The sequence below is a fragment of the Lithobates pipiens genome, unplaced genomic scaffold, assembly GCF_037356315.1.
Source record: "Lithobates pipiens isolate NorthernLeopardFrog02 unplaced genomic scaffold, aLitPip1_a1.2 Scaffold_23, whole genome shotgun sequence".
In the NCBI taxonomy this organism is placed as follows: Eukaryota; Metazoa; Chordata; class Amphibia; order Anura; family Ranidae; genus Lithobates; species Lithobates pipiens.
In genome coordinates this window covers 148,484,967-148,510,027 of record NW_027507785.1, presented here as the reverse complement: position 1 = coordinate 148,510,027, position 25,061 = coordinate 148,484,967, and the positions used below count along the sequence as shown (strand labels likewise).

Genomic DNA, 25,061 nt, shown 5'->3' with positions numbered 1-25,061 from the left:
GATACCACTACTTGCCATCAAGGTATCCATTACGAGATAGCCCTTCCCACCGAACTAACTGGATCTTGCAAAAACTGGGTGGCACAATAAAAAGGTAGTAACAGAGAGAAGGCCACGGAACAAAAACATACAATAATTACCCCAGTGAGGCCAGAGATGATGGGTTAGTAAAGTGGTACCAATCTAAGCAGTAGTATACGTTAGCTAGGAGCTAGTCATCTGGGGTAACGATCTCAAGTGCAGGGTTCTAAGGTTATCTAGGACTATTGGTTAACAGAGATCGGCTTTTAGTTCGCCGTTGTCCATACAGACGGCCAATAGTGTGGTCCTAAAATCTACGTGAGTCAGGAGGTGTGGAGTTTGTTGAAGAAGACTGTCTGTGTTCCTGTTCGAATGGGAATTCTGTGTATCTGATCATTATGGCGGTGGGACTCCGGTTAGCAGTTGGCTATACTGTGTCGAGGCTCTAAAGTGATGCTAGCATGCCCAAGTCGCCCAGTATTTAGTTGGGGTATCTTTCGCTTGGTATATTAAATTTTCCATCTCAGCCATGTTGGAAGATCGCTTAATCCAATCAGAGACTGAAGGAGGGGTATTGGATTTCCAGAGACTAGGAATGCACATCTTTGCTGCATTTAACAGATGTTGTGCCAGTGAGCGGTGGTATACCTTCATGGGGAGTGCAGAATGGCGTAGAAGCATTTGCGCTGGGGAGAAGTTGATGGGAAGTGTGGTGATTTGGCATATAAGGCGATGGATCTCCCTCCAAAACTGTTGGAGTCGTGGACAGGACCACAATACATGTAGAAGTGAGCCCGTGCTTTCAGTGCATCTCCAACATGTAGATGGTATATTTGGATTAAGTTTGTGGAGTCTAGCTGGTGTTAGATACCACTTGGAGAATATTTTAAAATTGTTTTCCTGTACTGAGACATTTGTGGAGCCTTTGTGTATATATTCGTCCAGTCAACTTCCGTCAATCACAACTACGTGTGGCCAAGTTGGCTTTTGGGCTATATGCTGAGAAGAACATTGCATAAATATTGGAGATGACATGGCGCTGTGGTTCCGTTTGGTTGCATAATGCTTCAAAGGGTGTGAGCGTCCATGCAAAGTCTGATCTCGCTTGTCGACGCGTCAGGAAGTGTTTGATTTGGAAGTAAACCCACAGCGGGAAGGGGCGCCCAGAGGTTTGTGTGGGAAGTTCTGGTATAGATCGAAGTCGGTCGTTGGAAAAAAAAATGTAGGGCTCTGATGTTAGGTGATTGCCAAAGTCCTGTGAGGAACGCATCCGAATGGCCTACTGGAAATGCAGGGTTGTGTTTCATTTGTGTCATCGGGTTGCGGTGGGAGGAGATGTGATGGGTGTAGCAGGCCGAGTGAAAAGCTTGTAACATACTCGTAACCAATGGGTTCAGGTTGCACGTTTGAGGGATATGTTCAGGTTCCAGCCATGGTAAAAGTTTAATCTGAGACGAGCAGAACATGTTCTCTATCTGCATCCATGCTTTAGTATGCGAATGGACATTCCAGTCTACTATTCTGGCTAGATGACTGGCCAAGTAATATTTCTTAATGTCTGGTAGGCTAATGTCTTGTTTTCGGTAAGGTCAATCTGGCAAAACTTATCCTGGCTCGCTGTCCATTCCATATAAGGTTGGCACAGGTAGTTTAGTATGATTTGAAAAAGGTTCTGCTCCTTTTTACTGTATTCTATTCTGCAATGTTTTATTGTTAACCATTTTTTGTTTGCAGGTACGCCATTCAGCTGCAGCACAGATTTATTTATCTTGACAGCAACAGCATTTGCTCCCACGATACATAAAGCCACCACTCCAGCGCTGTCACCACCACAGTTAAAAAAAAAAAAAAAAAAAAAAAAAAGAGCATATATGCCGAAGCATGGGGGAAGCAGGGGTGGAAGAGCGATTTGCTCCTAACTTTTGTGGGAGGGTTGCCGCCATGCTTCGGCATATATATATTTTAGGCACAGGTTGTGTTAATCACTTCCCATCCAGGCCAATTCTGACATTTCTCTCCTACATGTAAAATTAATAATTTTTTTTGCTAGAAAATTACATAGAACCCCCAAACATTATATATGTTTTTTTTTAGCAAAGATCCTAGAGAATACAATGGCGGTTGTTGCAACCTTTTATCTCGCACGGTATTTGCGCAGCAATTTTTCGAACATGTTTTTTTCAGAAAAAAAAAACTGTTTCAGGCTTAAAAAACAAAACAAAAAAAACAGTAAAGTTAGCCCAATTTTTTTGCATAATGTGATAGATGAAGATACACTGAGTAAATAGATACCCAACATGTCACGCTTCAAAATTGCACGCGCTCGAGGAATGGCGCCAAACTTTGGTATTTAACAATCCCCATAGGCGACGCTTTAACATTTTTTACTGGTTACATGTTTTGCGCTACAGAGGAGGTCTAGTGCTAGAATTATTGCTCTCACTCTAACGTTCGCGGCGATACCTCACATGTGTGGTTTGCACACTGTTTTCATATGTGGGCGGGACTTGCGTATGCGTTCGCTTCTGCGTACGAGCTCACGGGGACAGGGGCGCTTAAATTTTTTTTTTATTGTTAATTTTACTTTTATTTTTTTAGTTTGACACTTAAAGCGGAGGTCCACCCTAAAGTGGACCTTCCGCTCATTGGAATCCTCCCCCCCTCCGGCGCCACAATTGGCACCTTTTAGGGGGGAGGGGGGAGAGGGGTGCAGGTACCTGTACAGTACAGGTATCTGCACCCACTTCGGGGGTGGCTCTCTGCGGAAAGGGGCGTAGATTACGCCCCTTTCCGAAAGTCCCCCGCTGCCTGCTGGGAAACACAAAGATCCCAGAGGCAGCGGGTCCATCCTTATTGCGCAGCGCGACTCGCGCATGCGCAGTAGGGAACCGGGAAATGAAGCCGAAAGGCTCCACTTCCTGATTCCCATACCCAAGATGGCGGCGGCCGCACCCGAGAGACGATCGAGAGATCGTCTTCGGGTGCCGACATCGCGGGCGCGCTGGACAGGTAAGTGTCACTATTTTAAAAGTCAGCAGCTGCAGTATTCGGACCTATTTACATTGAGATATGGGGTCAATAAGACCCCATATCTCACCTCTAGGCTGGGAAGCCTAAAATAAAAAAAAAAACAATCCTGGCTTCCTAGCCAAATCGGCGCTGTTTTTTTTAATGCAAAGGCCGGGCGTGACGTCATAACATCGTGCCCGGCCTCCAAACGATCATAGAGACTCCGGGGACGATCTGGTCCGCCGGAAATCTCTATGGCAGTGATGGCGAACCTTGGCGCTCCAGATGTTTTGGAACTACATTTCCCATGATGCTCATCCACTCTGCAGTGTAGTGGAGCATCATGGGAAATGTAGTTCCAAAACATCTGGGGTGCCAAGGTTCACCATCACTGCTCTATGGTATTATCCGGGGGCCGGCGGTTCTTTGACCGACTCACCGATGGAAGCGGTGAGTCGGTAGAAGCACCGGAGGGGGGGGGGGGGGGGGGGGGGCAACGTCCCCTCCTGCCTCCCGTAAGAACGATCAAGGGAAGTGGTTAAAAAATAAATAAATATATATATATATATATATATATATATATATATATATATTTTTATTTTTTTTTTCTTTGCAGGTATGGTATGTCTTACTGTTATATTGTAATGTTTGTTTTATTGTTAACCATCATTTGCTTAGCAGGTACGTCATTTGGCTGCAGTGTGGATTTATCTTGACAGCAACATTGTTTTCTCCCACGATATATGAAGCCATGACTCCAGCGCTGTCGGAGGTGATTTCACCACCACAGATAAAAAAAAAAAAAAAGCATATATGCCGAAGCATGGGGGCAGAAGGGGTGGAGGAGCGATTTGCTCCTACCTTTTGGGGCGGATGTCCCCATGCTTCGGCATATATAAATGGTGCATGTATGCTCACCATTAGAAGTGGGTGGATGAAGGGAGGTACTCTAATGGTGAGCATACCCACCATTCAATATATTTTTTTCGTTCAGCCTACAGGCTGCATGAAAAAAAAAAAAAAAATAGGATTACAATATATGGCCAACAAGGACCAGCAACGTACTGGTATGTTGCTGGACTTTGAGTGGTTATACCAGAATGATGCCTGCAGGTTTAGGTATCATATTGGTATCATTCTTTTGAGCCAGCGGTCAGCTTTCATGTAAAAGCAATCCTAGTGGCTAAATTAGCCTCTAGACTGCTTTTACAAGCAGTGGGAAGGAATGTCCACCCCCCCCCCACCGTCTTCGCTTGGTTTTCTCAGGCTCTCGTGTCCCAACAGGGAACCTGAGAATGCAGCCGGTGGTTCCACCAGCTGACCATAGAGCCGATCAGAGACCAGAATGGCTCCAATCATCTCTATAGCCTAAGAAACTGGAAGCTACGAGCATTTCATGACTTAGATTACGCCAGATGTAAACAGTGCCATTGGGAAATTGGGAAAGCATTTTATCACACCGATCTTGGTGTGGTCAGATGCTTTGAGGGCAGAGGAGAGATCTAGGATCTAATAGACCCTATTTTTTTTTTTTTTTTAAATGAGTAGCTGTCACTTCCTATTGCAATCATAGGGGATATTTACATTCCCTGAGATAATAAAAATGATATATATATATATAGATATATATATATATATATATATATATATATATATATATATATATATATATATGGATACACAAATCACAATCCCTCCAAATAGTGTATAGCCACAGCGCTCCAGTTCCTACCACCCTAAACCTCAGCTGCTACTTAAATAAAAAAAAAATTGTCAAAAAGGTGCATCAGAATTTGTTTGTTTCTTTTTTATATGAACAAATAAATGCCATGTAGTGCTATACCTGTGTAAATGATAATACACAATTAACTACCTCAAATACTCCCACACGTGAAATAATAAAGTCGCATGTGTATATGCAAATACTAAAAGTGCACCACTCTAAATGTCACATACTTTAAGTGAATACAGGTATAAAAGTTTACATATATCTATACTTAAATATCATAAACCCCACAGTATAAATCAATCAAACCACTGTGTAAACAAATTACATCACCATAAGTAATTATAATTGAAAACTCAAACAGTCCACTGTAGGTGATCCGCGTGAAAGTGATAATTGGTGTCCAAAACAACTATTTTGCTCCTTCACCACACCTTCCGTGATTGTGAATCCCCCGTTGAGTACACTCACCAGCTGTTAAGCCTTACACTCGCATGCTTGGCTAATAAAGCTTTAAATCCTCTCAGAAGATGAGCACTGTGGGGCATCCCAATATCGTAGCCTGTATCCCTGGATCTCTTCTGATTAGAAGTATATAATATATATGTACCTCAAAAGAAATAACAGTGGAAGCCTCATGTGGTGTGATAACGTTTAAACCATTTTAATCTTTAACCACTTGCTTACTGGGCACTTAAACACCCTTCCTGCCCAGACCAATTTTCAGCTTTCAGTGCTCTCACAATTTGAATGACAATTACTCAGTCATGCAACACTGTACCCAAATGAATTTTTTGTCCTTTTTTCCCACAAATAGAGCTTTCTTTTGGTGGTATTTGATCACCTCTGGGGTTTTTATTTTTTGCGCTATAAATGAAAAAAGACCGAAAATTTTGAAAAAAAAAACCATATTTCTTTGTTTCTGTGACAGAATTATGCAAATTATTAATTTTTCTTCATAAATTTTGGCCACAATTTATACTGCTACATATCTTTGGTAAAAATAACCCAAATTAGTGGTTATTATTTGGTCTTTGTGAAAGTTAGAGAGTCTACAAGCTGTGGTGCGAATTGCACAAAATTGATCACATCTGATGTACTGGTGGCCTATCTCACTTCTTGTGACCCGAACAAGTCAGGAAAGTACAAATACCCCCCAAATGACCCCTTTTTGGAAAGTAGACATTCCAAGGTATTTAGTAAGAGGCATAGTGAGCTTTTTGATGTTGTCATTTTTTTTCCACAATTCTTTGCAAAATTAAGATTTTTCATTTTTTTTTCTCCACAAAATTGTCATTGTAATAGGTTATTTCTCTCACGTGGCATGTGTATACCACAAATGACACCCCCCAAAAAATTCTGCTACTCCTCCTGAGTATTAAAATACCACATGTGTGAGACTTTTTCACAGCCTGGCCACATAGAGAGGCCCAACATGCAGGTAGCGCCATCATGTGTTCTAGGAACATAAATTACACATCTAACTTGTTGACTATTTATTACACTTTTGAAGCACCAGGACAATGACACGTGACACTGATGACAGATGGCACTGATACGTGGCAATTATGACACTTATACGTGGCACTGATGACAGATGGCACTAATATGTGGCACTGATGACAGATGGCACTAATATGTGGCACTGATGACACGTGGCACTTATACGTGGCACTGGGGACAAATGGCACTTGGGGCAGGTAGCACTGGGGTGGATGGCACTGGGGGCAGGTAGCACTGGGGTGGATGGCACTGAGGCGTATGGCACTGCTGGGGGAGGATAGCACTTTTTTTTTATTTTTTATTTTTTTTAACTCGAGGCAGAACGGCTGCCACTGCAGCCGTTCATCTCTCCCCTCTCACACTGTCTGTGTGAGGAGGGAGAGCGGCGCTGAGAGATGATCTCATATGTTTACATATGAGAACATCTCCCATTGGACACGCCGATCACGCTGTAAACGGACCCTGTGATTGGCCAGTTACAGCGATCTGTGTTTGCCTGTCCCCGGGGGACACGGCAAACACAGAACTTCCGCGATGCGCGCCCGCGGCGGAGCGCATTGCGGAAGTAAACATCAGGACGTCCAGGGACGGCCACCCGGACGAACGCGCCTGCTCTACGGCCGTCATTCGGCTATAGGGCGGGCGCGAGGTGGTTAAAAACCAATCTCTATGCGCTCACATGAACAGTGAAAGAATAAACCACATCTAAAGATCAATCGACTTCACACTAAAACTTCAACAGGTGCTTTGAGTATGCCGGGGCATTGGTGATCACAGAGGACCTCTTAAACAGGGAGATGGACAGCTATTTCTCACCCCTTCTCACGTATCCCGCCTGGTCCCACACAGCAGGTCCGTATTTTGATTTAGGGCGCCTTAGCTCGCTTCTTCCGTCCCCTCCGTCCAGCGTCGCCTCACACCGCCACATACACAAACTAGTAACTCAATATTGTTCGCCAGATAGCCACGCCCCCGACATGTTTCGTTATATCAGACTTAATCATGGAATCAGGGATACAGGCTACGATATTGGGATGCCCCACAGTGCTCATCTTCTGAGAGGATTTAAAGCTTTATTAGCCAAGCATGCGAGTGTAAGGCTTAACAGCTGGTGAGTGTACTCAACGGGGGATTCACAATCACGGAAGGTGTGGTGAAGGAGCAAAATAGTTGTTTTGGACACCAATTATCACTTTCACGCGGATCACCTACAGTGGACTGTTTGAGTTTTCAATTATAATTACTTATGGTGATGTAATTTGTTTACACAGTGGCTTGATTGATTTATACTGTGGGGTTTATGGTATTTAAGTATAGATATATGTAAACTTTTATACTTAACCACTTGGGTACCGCGCTATTGCAAAATGACGGCAATAGCGCGGACCCACATTTCCGGGACTACGTCTATTGACGTCATCCCGGATACGAGCGGCCTGCGCGCTCTGTGATCGGCGAGTCCGTGAGACTCGCCTGATCACCGATCCGTGTAAGGGGTCGATCCCGACCCCTTATCACGTGATCAGCTGTCAGCCAATGACAGCTGATCATGTGATAAAACGGAGCCGGTAACCGGCTAGTATTCCTCCTCGCGCTGACAGCGCGAGGAGAAAAAAAAAAGCCGATCGCCGGCGGCCATGTTCGGGACATCAGTCCCGATCACGGCCAGCAATTTAAACGGACACCTGCCCCCTGCCAGTGCCCACCTGCCACCCGCAGTGCCATCCTGAAATAAAGTGCCCCCCTGTCAGTGCCACCCAGCAGTGCCCATAGTGCCCACAGTGCCACCCAGCAGTGCCCACAGTGCCACCCAGCAGTGCCCACAGTGCCACCCACAGTGCCACCCAGCAGTGCCACCCACAGTGCCACCCAAAATCTGCCTCAAAGGTGCTGCACCCCAGTGCCGCCCATCAGTGCCCAGCAGTGCCGCCCATCAGTGCCCAGCAGTGCCGCCCATCAGTGCCCAGCAGTGCCACCTATCAGAGCCACCTATCAGTGCCCATCAGTCCCATCTATCTGTGGTACCTATCAGTGCCCATCCGTGCCACCCATCCGTGCCACTTATCCGTGCCACCCATCCGTGCCATCTTATCTGTGCCCATCTTTGCCCAGTGCCGCCTTATCTGTGCCCATCGGTGCCGCCTTATCTGTGCCTATTAGTGCCGCCTTAACTATGCCTATCAGTGCCCACCAATGCAGCCCATCAGTGCCCACCAATGCAGCCCATCAGTGCCCACCAATGCAGCCCATCAGTGCCCACCAATGCAGCCTATCAGTGCCGCCTAATCAGCGCACTTCAATGAAGGAGAAAAATGACCCGTTTGCAAAATTTTATAACAAACTATTAAAACATGATTTTTTTTTTTTTTTTTTTGCATCTTTTTTTGTTTGTTTAGCAAAAAATAAAACTCCGAGCTGTAACTAAATACCACCAAAAGAAAGCTCTATTTGTGGGAAAAAAATGATAAAAATTTCATTTGGGTACAGTGTTGTATGCCCGCGCAATTGTCATTCAAAGTGCATCAGCGCTGAAAGCTGAAAATTGGTCTGGGACTGAGGGGGGTTTAAGTGCCCAGTAAGCAAGTGGTTAAAGTATGTGACATTTAGAGTGATGCACTTTTAGTATTTGCATATACACATGCGACTATTTATTATTTCACGTGTGGGAGTATTTGAGGTAGTTAATTGTGTGTTATTTACACAGGTATAGCGCTACGTGGCAATAAAAATGATTAAAAAAATATATAAATGAAAGGAACAGTTTAAAAGTAAAATAAAAAAGCAAAATAAATAATAAAAAAAACACCTCTGTCCCCCCCTGCTCTCGCACAGTCGAATGCAAGCGTCGGTCTGCCGTCATATGTAAACAGCAATTGCACCATGCATGTGTGCTTTCACCGTGAAGGTCAGATCGAGGGCACTAATTTCAGCAGTAGACCACCTCAGTAAATCTAAAGTGGTAACCTGTAAAGGCGTTTAAAGGCTTTTAAAAATGTGTGTAGTTTGTCACCGCTGCACGTTTCTGTGCAATTTTAAAGCACGTCGTGTTTGGTATCCATGTACTCGGCCTAAGATCATCTTTTTTTATTTCATCAACATTTGGGCAAAAATAGTGTTTATTTAGTGCATTAAAATTGAAAAAAATGTGTTTTCCCCCCAAAAAAATGTGTTTTCATGTAAACAAAAAGTGTCAGAAAGGGCTTTGTCTTCCAGTGGTTAGAAGAGTGAGTGATGCGAGTGATAAGCTTCTAAATGTTGTGCATAAAAGGCCAGGACAGTTCAAACCCCAGTTGACACCCTAAGCTATTTGCTGAGAGGCATATCGAGTCCATGGAATATTTTATATTTTGTTACAAGTTGCGGGAAAAAAAATACATTATTATTATTTTGTTTTGCACAAAATAGTCACTAAATTATATATTGCTAAAACATGCCATGGTTATATGTGGAATGATGCCCCAAAATACATTGTGTTGCTTCTCCTGAGTGCGGGGATACCACAAGTGAGACCTTTTGGGAGCCCAGCTGCGTACGGGACCCCAAAAACCAAGCACCGCCTTCAGGCTTCAGTGTAAATTTTGTAAATCACAGTTTCGGAGGCCATGGAATGCCCAGATAGCACAAAATCCCCCCAAATGACCCCATTTTGGAAAGTAGACACCCCAAGCTATTTGTTGAGAGGTATGGGGAGTATTTTGCAGACCTTGATTTCAGTGACAATGTTGTGCAAAAAAAAAAAGTTTTTAATTTCCCCGCAACTTGTGGCAAAATATAAAATATTCCATGGACTCAACATGCCTCTCAGAAAATAGCTTGGGGTGTCTACGTTCCAAAATGGGGTCATTTGGGTGAGGGTTTGTGCCATCTTTGCATGTTATGGCCTTCGAAAATGTGATAGGTAGTGAGGAGTAAAATAAAAAATGTATGCCCTTAGAAATCCTTGGTTTACGGGGCCCCGTACGCGGCTAGGCTCCCAAAAAGTCTCACACAGTTACATAGTAAGGTTGAATAAAGATACCAGTCCATCCAGTTCAACCTGAGTGTCTACAATTGTCCCTATCCCTGTACATTGCACACTCACATCGGTCCCTACCCTCAAGGAGCCCACAATCCAAGGTCCCCATTCATATACTATTCTATTTGTGGGGGGGGAGGACGTAAATTTTGTTTGGGTACAACATTGCATGACCGCGCAATTACCAGTTAAAGCAGCGCAGTGCCAAATTGTAAAAAGTCCCCTGGTCATTGACTAGCCAAATGGTCCGGGGCTTAAGTGGCTAACTAAAAGAAGAAAAAATAGTGACTACCATAAAAATTGAGGTAATAAAAAAAAAAATAAAAAAAAAAAAATAAAAACTCCTGTGCTATACAATTGCTATGAACATTGATAATTTAAAAAATGCATAAACACAGGAGGCATCCCGCTGAACGTTATGGATTCCTTGATATGCCTGTTTTTTACTTCCATCTTGTAAGGCCCCTTTCACACTAACGTCCCGTTCAGGCCCGCCTGTCAGTTTTTCAGGCGGACCTGAACGGGTGCTCCATAGAGCTCTATGGAGCGTCGGATGTCAGCGGTGACATGTCCGCTGACATCCGACCCGCTCCGATCCGAAAAAGTGTGACGGAGGAAAAAGCTATTTTTCCATCCGTCTGCGGATCGGATCGGATGACGACGGGCACTGCGGTCCGTAGTCATCCGATCTCCCATAGGGGAGAGCGGCGCTGTGACAGGTCCGTCCCTGCGCAGTGTGCGGAGGCAGACCTGTCATCTCCCTGCTCAGCGGGGATCGGCGGAGTGATCCCCGCTGAGCAAACGGACATCCACGGGGCGGATCAGAACTGATCCGCCCCGTGTGAAAGGACCCTAAGTGTTTTTAGCCCTTCCATGTCATTAAAGTGTTTTATTACTGCTCTTAGAAGTGCCTTCTTCTCTGCTTTGTTTCACATAAAATCTTGCCAACATATCACCACCAATCACCTTCCCCTCCTGCCATCTCCACATTCTCTCCAGCAGCCTCACCATTAATTTCCTCATACTTAAAGTAGAACTACAAATTACAAATCGATACTGTAATACACCCTGCAGTCTAAACATTAATTCTAAGGAGTGACCAAGAATTTTCTAAAAAGAGGGCACTACAGTACCTGCCCCCTTAATGACTGTCTTTTCTTAATTAAAACTCAACAATGAGCTTTACTGAGCAGGGACTGGGGTGAAAAGTCACTCCTCTCACTCAATCAGCAATGTGTGTAATTTCGACTTTAGCTACTAAGCACTGTAAACAGGTTTAGATCAAAACATTTTAGGTTAGTCTGGTATGTAAAAAGTTAAATTTCATAATTACTTGGCTAAAGACTGGGGACAAAATTTAAAACATTATTTAGTCCTGAACATAACACAAAAAAATGTTCTGTATAGCAGCAAAACATTATATAATTCTCTTTATATGTCAAAGATGGGGTAAACAGTGTATTTACCCAAGTCATATTTTTGCTCCGGCGGCTTACACATTTAGATAGTGTTAGGACAATGTTTAGCCAGTCAATCTAAAAGGATTTTGGTGATGGGATTAAGAAAGGGATAAAAGTGCACAGGGGATACCATAACAGTGTGATGATGCTCTGATATCAACATATAAACAGGCAAGGGACACAGAGTTGCATAAGTGAATAGGGGTGGTGGTCACTGTTCTAATTATGGTGTGTGGCAGGGATCAAAAGAATGAATAAACAGAGTTGGAAATAATTTGGCAAGTAAAACAAATTGCATATCCTAATGATGTATTAAGTAGTTTGGCTGAAGTTCGTTTTTAACACATGAATACAAAAAAAAATTGTCTCACTTGAATTTTTTGCCTTTGACTGTCTGTTTTCTTGCAGGCTGTGGCTCCACGTTAATGTTTAGAATACTCTGCAAGATGCCAAGGTTTTTCTTCTTTTCAGCAGATAGGTCATACTCCTCATCTACCTTGGAATTATGTGCCTCTGTAAGAACCAAAGTTAATGCAATTGTTATAGATCAAAGTCAAAACAAACCTAGGTTCTGCAAGGTCTCATGAAAAATAGGATTTTTGTACTCGGCGTAAAATCCTTTTCTCTGGGGTTCATTGACGGACACAACTCCATTAATCTTGACCGTAGGGTTATTACGCCACCTTCAGGAGAGGACTAGGCAAAATTCCCTCTGGCAATAACCCCTCAGCCTGCTTCCTGCAGCTCAGCATGTCAACAAGCAGTATAATGTAAAGTAATGGGGGGGTGGTGGGTGCTGTGTCCTTCAATGAGCTTCAGAGAAAAGGATTTTACGGTGAGTTCAAAAATCCTATTTTCTCTTTCGTGTACTGGTGGACACAGCTCCATTAATCTTGACCGTAGGGATGTCCACAAGCAGTGTCATAACGAGGGGTGGGAACAGCAAACATAGCTTCACCCACAACGAGAGGTGCTCCCCAACAGAGAAGTCACCACCTGAATCAACCGCACTTGCAGCCAACATATGCATCAGAATGCATTGACAATCAAAATGTAACTTTCGCTAACAAGGAGAAAGAATGTAAGTTGCAACAATTACACGGCCGCCTGCAAAACTTTGCGGCCAAAGCAGGCATCAACTTTGTAGAACTTTGTGAAAGTGTGAACGGACAACCAAGTTGCCTTACACACCTGGGAGACTGACGCTTGATGTCAGAAAGCCCAAGGGGTCCCAATTGCCCTGGTGGAATGGGCTGTGACAGGAAAGGGGGGGGCACCTGTCCCTTCAAGGCATAAGCCTGGACCACGATCTGTCTTATCCACCTGGAAACAGTGGTCGACGAGACCGCCAGCCCTTTTTTCGGACCAGCTACCGAAACTAACAGAGAATCTGACTTCCGGAAGGGAGCCGTGGCGACAGATATACCCTTAGAGCACGGACCACATCCAGGGAATTTAGGGCCACCTCCTTAGGATGTGTCGGTTTAGGACAGAGGTGGTAACAATGTCTTCATTGAGATGGAAGGCCGAAACCACCTTCGGCAGAGAAGGTTGCGGACGCAACACCACCTTATCCCTGTGGATAACCAGATAGGGCGACTTGCAAGACAAAGCCGCCAGCTCAGAAACCCTCCTGGCAGTTGTAATAGCCACTAGAAAGGCTACTTTCTGAGAAAGTCAACAAGGGAACTTCCCAGTTGTTCTCAAACTGAGGTTTCTGAAGCCCCCATAGTACCAGATTCAGATCCCAGGGAGGTAGGGGTGGACGGAGGGACTTCATGCCGGACTCCTTGCACAAAGGTGCTCACCAAGGAGTGAGACTCCAGGGGTCATTGGAAAAAAAAAATAGCCAAGGCCGATATCTGTTCCTTGATGGTGCTCAAGGCCAACTTCTGGTCTACTCCGCACTGTAAGAACAGCAGGATCCTGGAAATTGAGACGAGAGGCCAGAAGATCCACATCTGGTGTGCCCCACCGCAGGCAAAGAAACTTGAACACCTCCTGATGCAGTGACCATTCTCCTAGGTCCAGAAGCTGGTGACTTAGATAGTCCACCTGGCAGTTTTCTACTCCCGGGATGTATATGGCCGGTACGTGTCGCTCTGCCCACTGAAGGATGTGAGCGACCTCCCGTGCTGCTTGTTCCTCCTTGATGGTTGACATATGCCACCGCCGTGGCGTTGTCTGACTGGATTCTGATCGGCCGTCCTCGTAGTCTCAACGACCATGTGGAGAGGCATAGTCTGATCGCTCGAAGCTCAAGCACATTGATCGGTAACTGGGATTCCTCCCTCGACCAGAGCCCCTGGGTCGATTGCACTCCCAGTACTCCACCCCAGCCGGTCAGGCTGGCGTCCATTGTGATCAATGTCCAATGAAGAGGTAGGAACGATTCCCCAGACCGAAGGGCTGGAGATCTCAGACACCAGAAAAAAGCCCCTGACTAACTGGCTCAACTCAATCTGCTGATTCCAGGGACAACAGAGATTTGTCCCATTTGGACAATATCTCTTTCTGCAAGACTCTGGAGGGAAATTGGGCGTACGGTACCGCCTCCAAGGAGGCAACCATGAAGCCCAGAACTTGCCTGCAGAAATGCAGCGACGGCCACCTGCAGTTCATCAGCAGCTTCACTGCGGCTCTGAGAGTCTGCAGTTTGTCTGAAGGGAGAAACACTCTCGCTTCCACGGAGCCCAGCAGTAAGCCTAGGTACTCCAGGTGCTGAGCCGGCACTAGTACCAACTTTTTGAGGTTCAACACCCACCCAAATTCCTGTAGAGTTTGCATGGTGATCGCCACATCCTCCCTTAATTCTGAGGCAGAAGCTGCTCTCAGAAGGAGATCGTCTAGGTAACCAATGATTGCGATTCCACGTTGTTGCAACAATGCCAAAATTGGAGCCAATACCTTGGTAAAGACTTGGGGTGCTGAAGCCAGGCCAAAGGGGAGAGCCACAAACTGGTAGTGGTCTTCCCCTACTGCAAATTGCAGAAACCTCTGGGGCCTGAGGCATATGGGTATGTGCAGGTATGCGTCCTGGATATCCAGAGACGCCAGGGAGCCCCCCTGATGGAGTGCAGCGACTACGGAGCGAACTGATTCCATTCTGAACCTCTGTACTTTCACAAAGCTATTGAGGGCTTTTGGGTCCAGGATTGCACTCACCCCTCCTGATTTGGGGACTACAGATTGGAATAGAATCCCTGAAACCTTTTCGTTTCTGAAACACAAACTATCACCCCGCGGCTGAGCAGGTCCCTTACTGCCCCAAAGAGGGCCTCCCGGCGAGCCGGGAGTAAGGGTATGCTGGAGGGAAAGAATCTGTTTGGTGGCCAAGAGAGGAACTATTCTGTTTTTTACATGTTCTGCCTAGCCCTCTCCTGAAGGTGGCGTAATAACCCTACGGTCAAGATTAATGGAGCTGTATCCATCAATGAACGAAAGAGAAAATTAGTTACATGGTCTTGCAGGCAAACATCCTCTTATTTCATTACATATCTTTTTTGGTGTAGAATATAGGTGATACTAAAATGAGGTTATTTGAACAATAGATTAAAAGTGTAATTACCCTTTTTCTTGCCAGGTCCTGCGCTTCATATTAAACCTCAGGTGGCCAGACCATTTTTGTAACTTTTTAACTTTTTTTCCTAAACTTACAACTTTTCAGAGATTGTACTTTTCTGAAAGCACAGGACCAGTAGCCTACAGACTGTGCTGCTGATTTTGTAGGTTCTACGATAGTTGTGAAAATGCAAAAAGCAATATATTTGGGAAGCTAAAAACCAAGATGTACTGGCACTCAACCTACCCCTTTTGTGCTTAAGGGTCCGCTGCAATCCCAGTCTCAGTACCCCACCAAAAGGATCAGGAAAAAAGTGTATGATGTATAAAACTTAGGGGATTTGCGCCTCCCACTCACTACTACACCCACCCCCTTCTAAATAACTTATACTAAATAGTCACTGTGTCACCATAATGTCCTAAAATTATACACAAAACAATGATTTTATGACGATATTTATGTCTGCAAAAACAGTGTCCTTCTTGTACATTGGTTGATGCGACCCCTCCAACCGTGCCATCTTAATCAACATTCATCTTCTAATGAAAAAAGGCTACATGTGTTCACTAAGAAAACCAAATCTGTGGCACCGTCACCAAGCAGAATGGCCACTCACCAGACGTTACCAACCAGTAAGCAGGCCTGTACTGGCCATCGGGGCTACCGGGAGTTTCCCGGTGGGCCGATTGGCTCAGTGGGCCGGTTGTCAGACAATGTGTTATGTGTTTGACTCACTACACTTCTCTCCCTGGATTCTCCATGTCAGTTGTGTGTTACAACAACGCCGGCGGCAGCTCTGCTCCTGCATCTGGCACACAAGCACCACCCCCTCATGACGCCGCCACTCACTCCCCTTACATTACAGGCTGCCTCCTTGTCCCAGCGCCGTGACGTCATTCACGGCCGGAGGGCGGAGGCGGCCCGGGGACATGGGAGGAGCCGGAGTGCAGCGAGTTGCTGCCCAAGCTTAGCTGCAACCAAGAGGAGCCAGCACCGCCAAGTCCACTTCAGACAGCAGCACAGACAGGGTAAGGGGACAAAGAATAGTCTTATCAGTGTAATTCAAGCACTAAATAATAAGATAATCGGATGCTATATGGGATGCAGGCTGCATGGCAGCATGATTAATAATAAACAGAGTCTGGCTGTTACTGTCAGTGTCCGTGATTACTGTAATATGCAGCATGGCAGGGGGAGGGGAAGGGGTAAATGTATTGCCACTGGTCATGGTAACTGATAAATAATTTAATGTCACTGGTCATGGTAACTGATTTTTATTCATCAGTTACCGTGACCAGTGACATTAAATTATTCATCAGTTACTGTGGCCAGTGCCATTAAATTAATAATTGACCAGTGGCATTAAATTATTAATCAGTTACCGTGACCAGCGTCATTAATATTAATTGAATGCCACTGGTCAATTATTAATTTAATGTCACTGGCCAAGGTAACTGATCATCAATTACCGTGACCAGTGGCATTAAATTATTGATCAGTTACCGTGGCCAGTGGCATTAAATTAATATTAATACCACTGGTCACAGTAACTGATGAATAATTTAATGCCACTGGTCATGGTAATTGATGAATAATTTAATGCCACTGGTTACGGTAACTGATGAATAATTTTATCGTATTTTTTTGCGCAATTATGTATAGTTTATATACTGTTTTTGTGTGTATTTGCAAAATTAAAGTGGGCCGGTCTGGATGAAGTCCAGGGCCAAATTTTTGTCCCAGTCCAGCCCTGCCAGTAAGCCTTCGGTTCATTCAACGGAAAACCAATCCTTAATGCACTTCTCCCATTAGCAATTCCTCAGGGTCTGTATATTTATACAAAATTAGATAGAACGAATATAGTGTAAAACCGTTTCAACTTTAATGGGAAATCAATAAAAACATTGCACTCACATTTCAGTGTGCCTATTGGCCGACACCAAGCCTTTCTAGCAATGAGAAAAGCGTTTAAAAATCGGGCAAGCCAATGTTGTTCCGTAGGTGGTGATATTCTCCCTCCTCTGGACCGACCTGTTCCTGGCTTGTGTTTAGGAATAGTATGTCTCCCACAACTCCTACGTGTTTCGCATTTGTGCGTCGCCAGGAAGCTGTTTTTTGCAGACATATATATCGTCATAAAATCATTGTTTTGTGTATAATTTTAGGACATTATGGTGACACAGTGACTATTTAGTATAAGTTATTTAGAAGGGGGTGGGTGTAGTAGTGAGTGGGAGGTGCAAATCCCCTAAGTTGTATACATATTTGGGAAGCTGTTTGGCAAGTAGTGATTGCTTGAGATTTGTGTTCTCTTTAGATCTCCAACTGGAATTGATATTATCGCTCAGGTATATATGTTCGTATTAAACAAGCTTCTTACTCATCACTTAATGTGACTACTTTCAGTTAGTTCCAGTACCACTTGTATGAGGGTTTTTTATTATCCAGCTGCTCTTGTATCTATGTTTCCTTGGCAACCTAGAATGTTATTCTAGATATCAGATATTTTCTGGTACTATGTTTTATGAAACAATGGATACAGGCATACAATTTTTATTGCAAAACAACACATTCTAATGTGTGGCATAGTGCCATATAGCACTGCTGAAAATAGAGTTAAATAAATGGTGTTGGAGGTGGAGTACTGCTATGTTTACGAAGCACATGTGTATGCTGTAAGTGTATGTAATTTGCATGTGCGTGTTTTAGGCCTCATTCACACCGTATCAAAAGGCCATATAACGGTTAAGGAGTGTATTTCTGTGCCCAGGAGTCATAGGTGTTTGTGTACAGCTGTGCACATCCAAGCAGTTACAAGTGTATAGGGATTGTGACACATGCGGCTTTGTCACTATGGAGGTGGCCAAGAGTCCCTCCTTTTTTTTATCAATCGATTTTAGCATACAATAATTCAGACTTAAGAGGAATGGCTCCCTGACTGTACAAAGAAACAAATCTACAGTATCTTGGGTTACTTGTAGATATAAGTAAACGAGTATAGTTGTATGTAGGAGTTTAAGCGAATAGTCTGCCATAACGCTATCACCCAGTTAGGGGTAATTTCAGGGCAAAAAGTAGGGCAGAGCAGGAGGAAAAGTGGCAAGGGGAGGATAAGAGGAAAGGAAAGCAAACGGTACGGTAGGTGAGCCCTAATACTAAATATACAGGGAGAACCAATCTGCATTTTTGGGACTGAAGGGTCGCTGCAGGGTCTGACTGGTCTAAGATCTGGGGGAGATATATATATATATCTATCTCAGATGCTATTCTTATCAAAGTAGCATAATGCTTTAGAGATCGCATAACCAAGGTTTTGTAAATGTATCTCCTGTCATGCGTGCTTTGGTGAGAAGGTATTCCATACGGCATTGGCCATTAAGAAAATAAATGACAGAGGAGAGTGTCTGAGGAAGAGGATTTTTCCAAGCTCACGCTATGGATAGGCGTGCTGCAATCAAAATGTGCATTATGATTGGAATAAATTTCGTTGGCCAGGGAGAGGGATCTAGACTAAAGAGCCATTTGCCAGGTTAACAAATGTGAAACTTGGGTAATTTCAGATATTAGCAAAGAAATGTTCCGCAAATAGGGGGGAGAGGACTGCACATTCCCACCACATATGAAAAACAGTTCCATCAGCGTTGCAGTTTCTTCAGCATTTTGAAAAGTGGAATGAGTTTTGTATTGGAGCACCACTTATAGTATATTTTCATGCGTTTCTAATTGAGTGACATTTTTGGAGAAAAGGGATGGTGTTCTGAAAGCTCAGTACCATTCAGCAGGGGGTGCAGAGATTTGCAATTCCGATTCCCAAAAGACCATATTTGGAGATTTATGGGTAGAGGTTGGGCAAGATAAGTTGTAAATGTATGAGATGCCTTTAGAGTTTGTACTAACTGAATACAGAAAGGTAGTAACTATGGATACCACTCCATTGGGGAAGGGTGTAGAAGTGTATATGTCAGATCCTGAGATATAAGTAAAAGTCCTTACTAGGCAGATTGACTCCATGGACCGTCTGACTTATCAAAATGAATCAGTCCTGGATTATCAGCAGCTATGAAGCTCATTATGCTGATATTGCAGAGTGTTTTTGGCATGTGGAATCTCTGCAGGGCTTCTAGGCTGCCAAGTGTTGATTTCATCTGGAAGAATGTTTTTGGTGCAGATTTCAGGGCATAAGTAACACCTGTTTGGACAGTTGCATATCATTGTCATTTTTGCTTTCATCAAGAGTACCTCTATAGGATTACAATGTAAAGGTGCCACCGACACCCAAAGACCAATTTTTTCCACACCCATTAATTCTATCCAAAGTCTGCAGTAGAGACACCAGATTTTATCCAAACAATCTCTACTCTTTTTTTCCCCAGTGCACAACATTGTGCCTTCCTCATACAGACTGGCTCCCCAATCCGTTGCTGACAAAATAAAGCTTGCATGAAAAAATTTAATTTTTTGGACTTTATAAATGCAATTAATGCTGCAGCAGCTTCTATACACACAGTACAATGTGCCACTTTACAGGTGGACTATATTGAAAGGAATATTTCTTTTTTTTTATTTCTACGTTACACAAAAATATGAACAATACATCTGTTAAGGCAGTATTTTAACCCAAATGCATATCAGAAATAATAACTATTTTTTGGAAAGGCAGTCAGTAGCTTCTGGGTCAGCTCCATCTTCACTGTAAAACTCCAGCCGAAAGGATTTGGCATCTGGGAAGCTGGTGAGGCTCCTCCGGCACCCCTAGAGGGAACAAAATGTGCCTGGATGGACCTCCCCAAAACAATTTTCTATAGTCTACCCTGGAATCAAACTCAAAAGATGAAGGTTTTTGGAGCCTAACTAGAAAGCCCCAATGGACCGGCCCTTAAGCAAATAAGACTAAAGGCGCTTAAGTCAGAGGGTCTCTCGGGTTGTAGTAGAGGGTCATAATGTGTAGGGGAGTGGGGGGGGGGGGGGGGTAGAGGTAGGTTAAAGGGAAGGAGTAGGAGGGAAGAGAAGAGCCGGATCGGGAGGGGGGAGGGGTCCTTGGTATTTGGAGATCTGTCACTTTTTGGATCAAGGTAAAAATCCTACTCGAAAACTACCTTATTCTGGGGCATTCTCACCAGATGTGGGCCATGGGTCCTATAAGTTGACATCCTTGGAAGCACTGAGGGTCTGCTGTTGGATACATATTAGTCAGTTTGGTTGAGGGGAGGTCATTACCTTAAGGTTAGATTCAATTAGTGATATATATTCCTAATACCCTAAAGGTTCTAGAGTAAGCTGCCCGCCATCTCTTCACGTCCCAATGTAAATTTCAGGGAAATTGGTCCAGTGAAAGTGAAGAAGTGTCCAATTCGATACAACCCCTTGTCCAACCACCATTTAAAGGCTCTGATGTCTTGACCTGGGATGAAGTCTGGGTTGTTAAAAATATGAGTTAGGGGTCGGCTCCCCAAGGTCAGCGCAGGCTCAGATCTCAACTTATCCCAGAGGGTCAGTGATTGCGAGAGGATTGGGGAGAGAACTGGGGATCGGTCCCAGGAGGGGACCAATGACAGAAAATCTAAGGTGAAGGAAGGGGCCATCTGCCTCTCTATTTGTATCCAGTCAAGTTTATCTAGTCTGGAATATACTGTGGAAAGCTGTGCTAATCGTGTTGCTTGAAAGTACCATAACAAGCGAGGCAGTCCTAGTCTCCCCTGTAGCCTAGTCAGAAATACGTTTTTTGGGGGGGAATTCTGTGTCCCGTCCCTCCCCAGATTCATTTATTGACCGTTCTTTGGAAGGATTTCAAATGACCTTATGTTTATCAGAAGGGCCCTGAAGAGATAAAGTAGTCTGGGAAAGTGTCATTTTTATAGAATTAATTTTCTCTAACCAAGTCCCGCCCCCAGTTTCCCAGGTCGACCTCAAGCTTGTGGTATGTGGGTGGAAAGTTAGCTGAGTAGGGATATTCTATTTCAGCTGTGAGTTTAATCCCCAAGTAGCCTATGGAGGAGTCACTCCACCTAAATTCAAAGGATAGGTTGAGTGCGTAGGACTTAGTGTAGATAACTTGTAGACCTGAGACAACTGTAAACTCCCTTCAGGAGTCTGCATAGATTTGGGAGGGAGGTGGTTGATGAGGTAAGGAAGAGCAGCATATCATCTGCGAACAGTTCACATTTGTGGATTTCCATCCCGCAGGTCACACCTTGGATCTTGTGGTTGGAGCATATTGCTATCGCAATTGTTTCTATTGCGATCACAAAGATTTAGGGGGAAAGACCACCTCCCTGTCTAGTGCCTCTAGCAATACTGAGGGGCTTTGAGTAATGACCTTGTAGGCGAATCATAGCTTTTGGGGGGTGTTTAGGACGTGGAGGACCTCCATGAAGCGACTGCCGAAACCCCACTGTTCTATGAGGGTGAAGATGTAAGGCCATTCGATCGAGTCGAAGGATAGGAGCATTCCCTCTTGTTTGGGGCCTTTGTCCCAGTTGGATTGTAAAAGGGAGACCATGACTACAGCCCTTCTGATTTGATCTGGCCATCTACCCGGAATAAAATCTTACTTGGTCCTTGTGGTTAATGAAGGTAGCGAGTGGGTTGGCGAGGATATTTGTCTTTATCTTTAGGTCATTATTTATAAAGGGAGATGGGTCTATAGTTTTCAACTTCTTAATTTTTGTCTAAAAACAACAGTGATACCCAAACCTTTAAGGTTTGGGGATCCCTGTTATGTAGGCAGTATTAAGTTGAGGATCTAAGGGGGACCCCAGTATTTAGGAATTAAAAACATTTGCCATGTAGGGGGTTAAGATGTCCCCAAAGGCCTTATAGTAGGGAGGGTATCGTAAGGTTCTGGAGGAAATTAGAGGTGAATGGGCCCTTGTCTGTGGGGACTGTGTTGTAAAGCTTGGCGTAAAAAAAATTGTGGAATGGGTTCAGGACTTTATTTGGGTTGGCTGTTGGAGGTTGTCCAGCTACTTAGTTTGAGGGTGTGCATGTGGTATTTAGGAGTGAGTTTGGAGGCCAACATAGGGCCTATTTTATCCTTTAGTGAATAAAATGTTGTCCCGCTCCAGCGGATGTGTTTCTCTGCTTTCACTGTTAGAGCCAAATTGAGTTCCAGTCTAGTGGCGTCTATTTGGTCTGCTAAGGCCTGAGAGGGCCTTTCCTGTGTTCCGATTTTAAGGCCACAAATGTTTTTTCCAAGTTGTGGATGTCAATCTGTCGCTCTTTTTACTTGAGGCGCTATACGGATTTATTGTGCCTCTGATGGTGACTGTGGGCTGCCCAAAGAATATTGGGGGGGAAGATATTATCTACGTTGTTGAGACAGAAATATTCCTTAACCTCCTTAGCGGTAATCCCGAGTCTGGCTCGGGTTGGAATTTTAATTACAATAGCGGTAACCCCGAGCCAGACTCGGGCTTGCACCGCTCGATGCAGGGGAGGACACAGGTAACGTTACTTACCTTGTCCCCTGGATCCAGCGATGTCCCCCGCGCTGTGTGATCGAGCCGTCCTGCGCTCGATTCACAGTGCCGAATGCCGCCGAGCTCCGTTCCCAGCGACGTTACGACGCACGGGAGCGGAGAACGGCGGCAAATTCAAAAATGTAAAAAGACACAAAACACACACAGCACTGTAATCTTACAGATTACAGTGCTGTAGTAAAAAATACACACCCCCTTTGTCCCTAGTGGTTTGTGCAATGCCCTGCATGCACTTTTATATTATAAATACTGTTTTTTACTGCCTGGAATTTGGAGATTGTCCATAGCAACCAAAACATGTCCCTTTTTAATTTTTTTTGGATTTGATTACATTATTGAATAATTTTTATTATTCTTTATTATATTATAAACTTTATCATACCCGGGATGTCCGCTAGACTCTGGTTTGAAGATATTTCAGAGCGTTATTCCTAAGAATTACAGGACTACAAAATAAAAGCCAGATTTCCATGCAAAATAATTGTACCGCTTTCAGCACCTTATTCCAGACTGAATCATACCGCCAGGGAGGTTAAGGGAGTCAGCTATTTCCTTGGCTTTTATAGGTTCGCTAAGGAGCGATTCGCTGAGTCTCCAGTGTGTTCCCTGCGTCCTGGTGAGGGCGTTGCGTAGAAAAAGGAGGACCATTGATTGGTCCGACCAGGCCGTGTCTATGATAGTCGCCTTGCTTATCGAGGGTATGAGGTTGGGGTGCATCAGAATGTGGTCGATCCTGGCATAGGACTTTGGGGGGGGGGGGGGGGGAGTAGTGCGTGTAGTCTCTTCTCTTAGGATTCAGTTCCCTCCAAATGTCTACTAGGTCATGGGAGTGGAGGGTTTTGGCTATGCCATGGTTCGCCTTTGTGAGGCGTGTTAGCTGGTGCTTAGGGGGTTTTGTCTTGTCAAGCCACTGGTCGAAAGCAACGTTGGAGTCTGCTTCAAAGATGACCCCCTTCAGGAGTGGGTTTAGGGTTGTAAGGAAGGGCTTGTCAGAGGATGAACAGTGATCTGGCCACTCCCCCCTTCACTGTCCACTCCCCCCTTCAGTTAGAACACAAACTAGGGAACATATTAACCCCTTGAATGCCCCCTAGTGTTAACCTCTTAACTGCCAGTGACATTTTTACAGTAATCGATGCATTTTCTATAGCATTGATCGTTGTATTAATGCCAATGGTCCCAAAAAGGTGTCAAAATTGTCTGATGTGTCACAGTCCTGATAAAAATCACAGATCGCAGCCATTACTAATAAAAAAATAAAACTATCCCCTATTTTGTAGACGCTATAACTTTTGCGCAAACCAATCAATGTACGCTTATTGCGATTTTTTTTAACCAAAAATTTGTATGTTCTATATTTTGGGGGGATATTTATTATAGCAAAAAGTTAAAAATTATTTTTTTCTTCTAAATCGTCACTTATTTATAGCACAAAAAAAAACAAAAACAAAAAAACAAAACGAAGAGGTGATCAAATACCACCAAAAGAAAGCTCTATTTGTGGGGGGGGGGGGGAAACGTTAATTTTGCGTGGGTACAACATTGCATAACCGCGCAATTGTAAGTTAAAGTGATGCAGTGCAGAATCGCAAAAAATAGGATTTTTAAAACAGCTTACTTGTAAAATCCTTTTCTTGGAGTACATCATAGGACACAGAGTCAAGTAATTATTTGGTGGGTTATAGTCCTACCTTCAGGTGTTGACACTGGTATAACCAATACAGGAAGTTGACTCACCTATATAACCCCTCCTCCTTCCAGGAACACTCATTTTTTGTAGCCAATATAAGTAATATACTCTCACCCCATAAAACAGAGGGGCGGGAGCACTGTGTCCTATGATGTACTCCAAGAAAAGGATTTTACAGGTAAGCGGTTTTAAAAATCCTGTTCTCTTTATCGTACATCAAAGGACACAGAGTCTCAAGTAATTACTTGATGGGATGTCCCATAGCAATGCTACTTGAGGGGAGGGAGACACAACCCATAGGGTAATCCCCAGACCTGCGGACTTTTACTGCTGCCTGCAACACACTGCGCCCGAAGGCGATATCCTCATTCCATCTTGCATGCACTTGATAACATTTTGCAAATGTATGTACTGAAAGCCAAGTCGCGGCCTTGCAGATTTGAGACCTGGAGGCCTGGTGACGCACTGCTCAAGAAGCACCAACCGCTCTGGTAGAGTGCACCTTAACTTGAAAAGGGGGAATCTTTCCCTTTAAATCATAAGTTTGAATTATAACTTGCCATATGCACTTAGTGACAGTGGATTTTGACGCTGCCT

General features: G+C 44.2%; 1 protein-coding gene across 10 annotated transcripts in view; it reads right to left on the bottom strand.

The window, feature by feature from the left end:
* The window catches only part of NOL8 (nucleolar protein 8), an 828,826-nt gene that overhangs the window by 525,890 nt on the left and 277,875 nt on the right, over positions 1-25,061 (bottom strand). For all 10 annotated transcript variants that reach the window (XR_013262355.1, XM_077452483.1, XM_077452484.1 and 7 more), the window contains one exon: positions 12,106-12,247. Coding sequence is in view for 9 of the 10 variants with exons in the window: in XM_077452483.1 (XP_077308609.1) it covers positions 12,106-12,247 (142 nt within the window). In the remaining variant the exon portion in view is untranslated. The remainder of the gene's footprint in view (positions 1-12,105; positions 12,248-25,061) is intronic.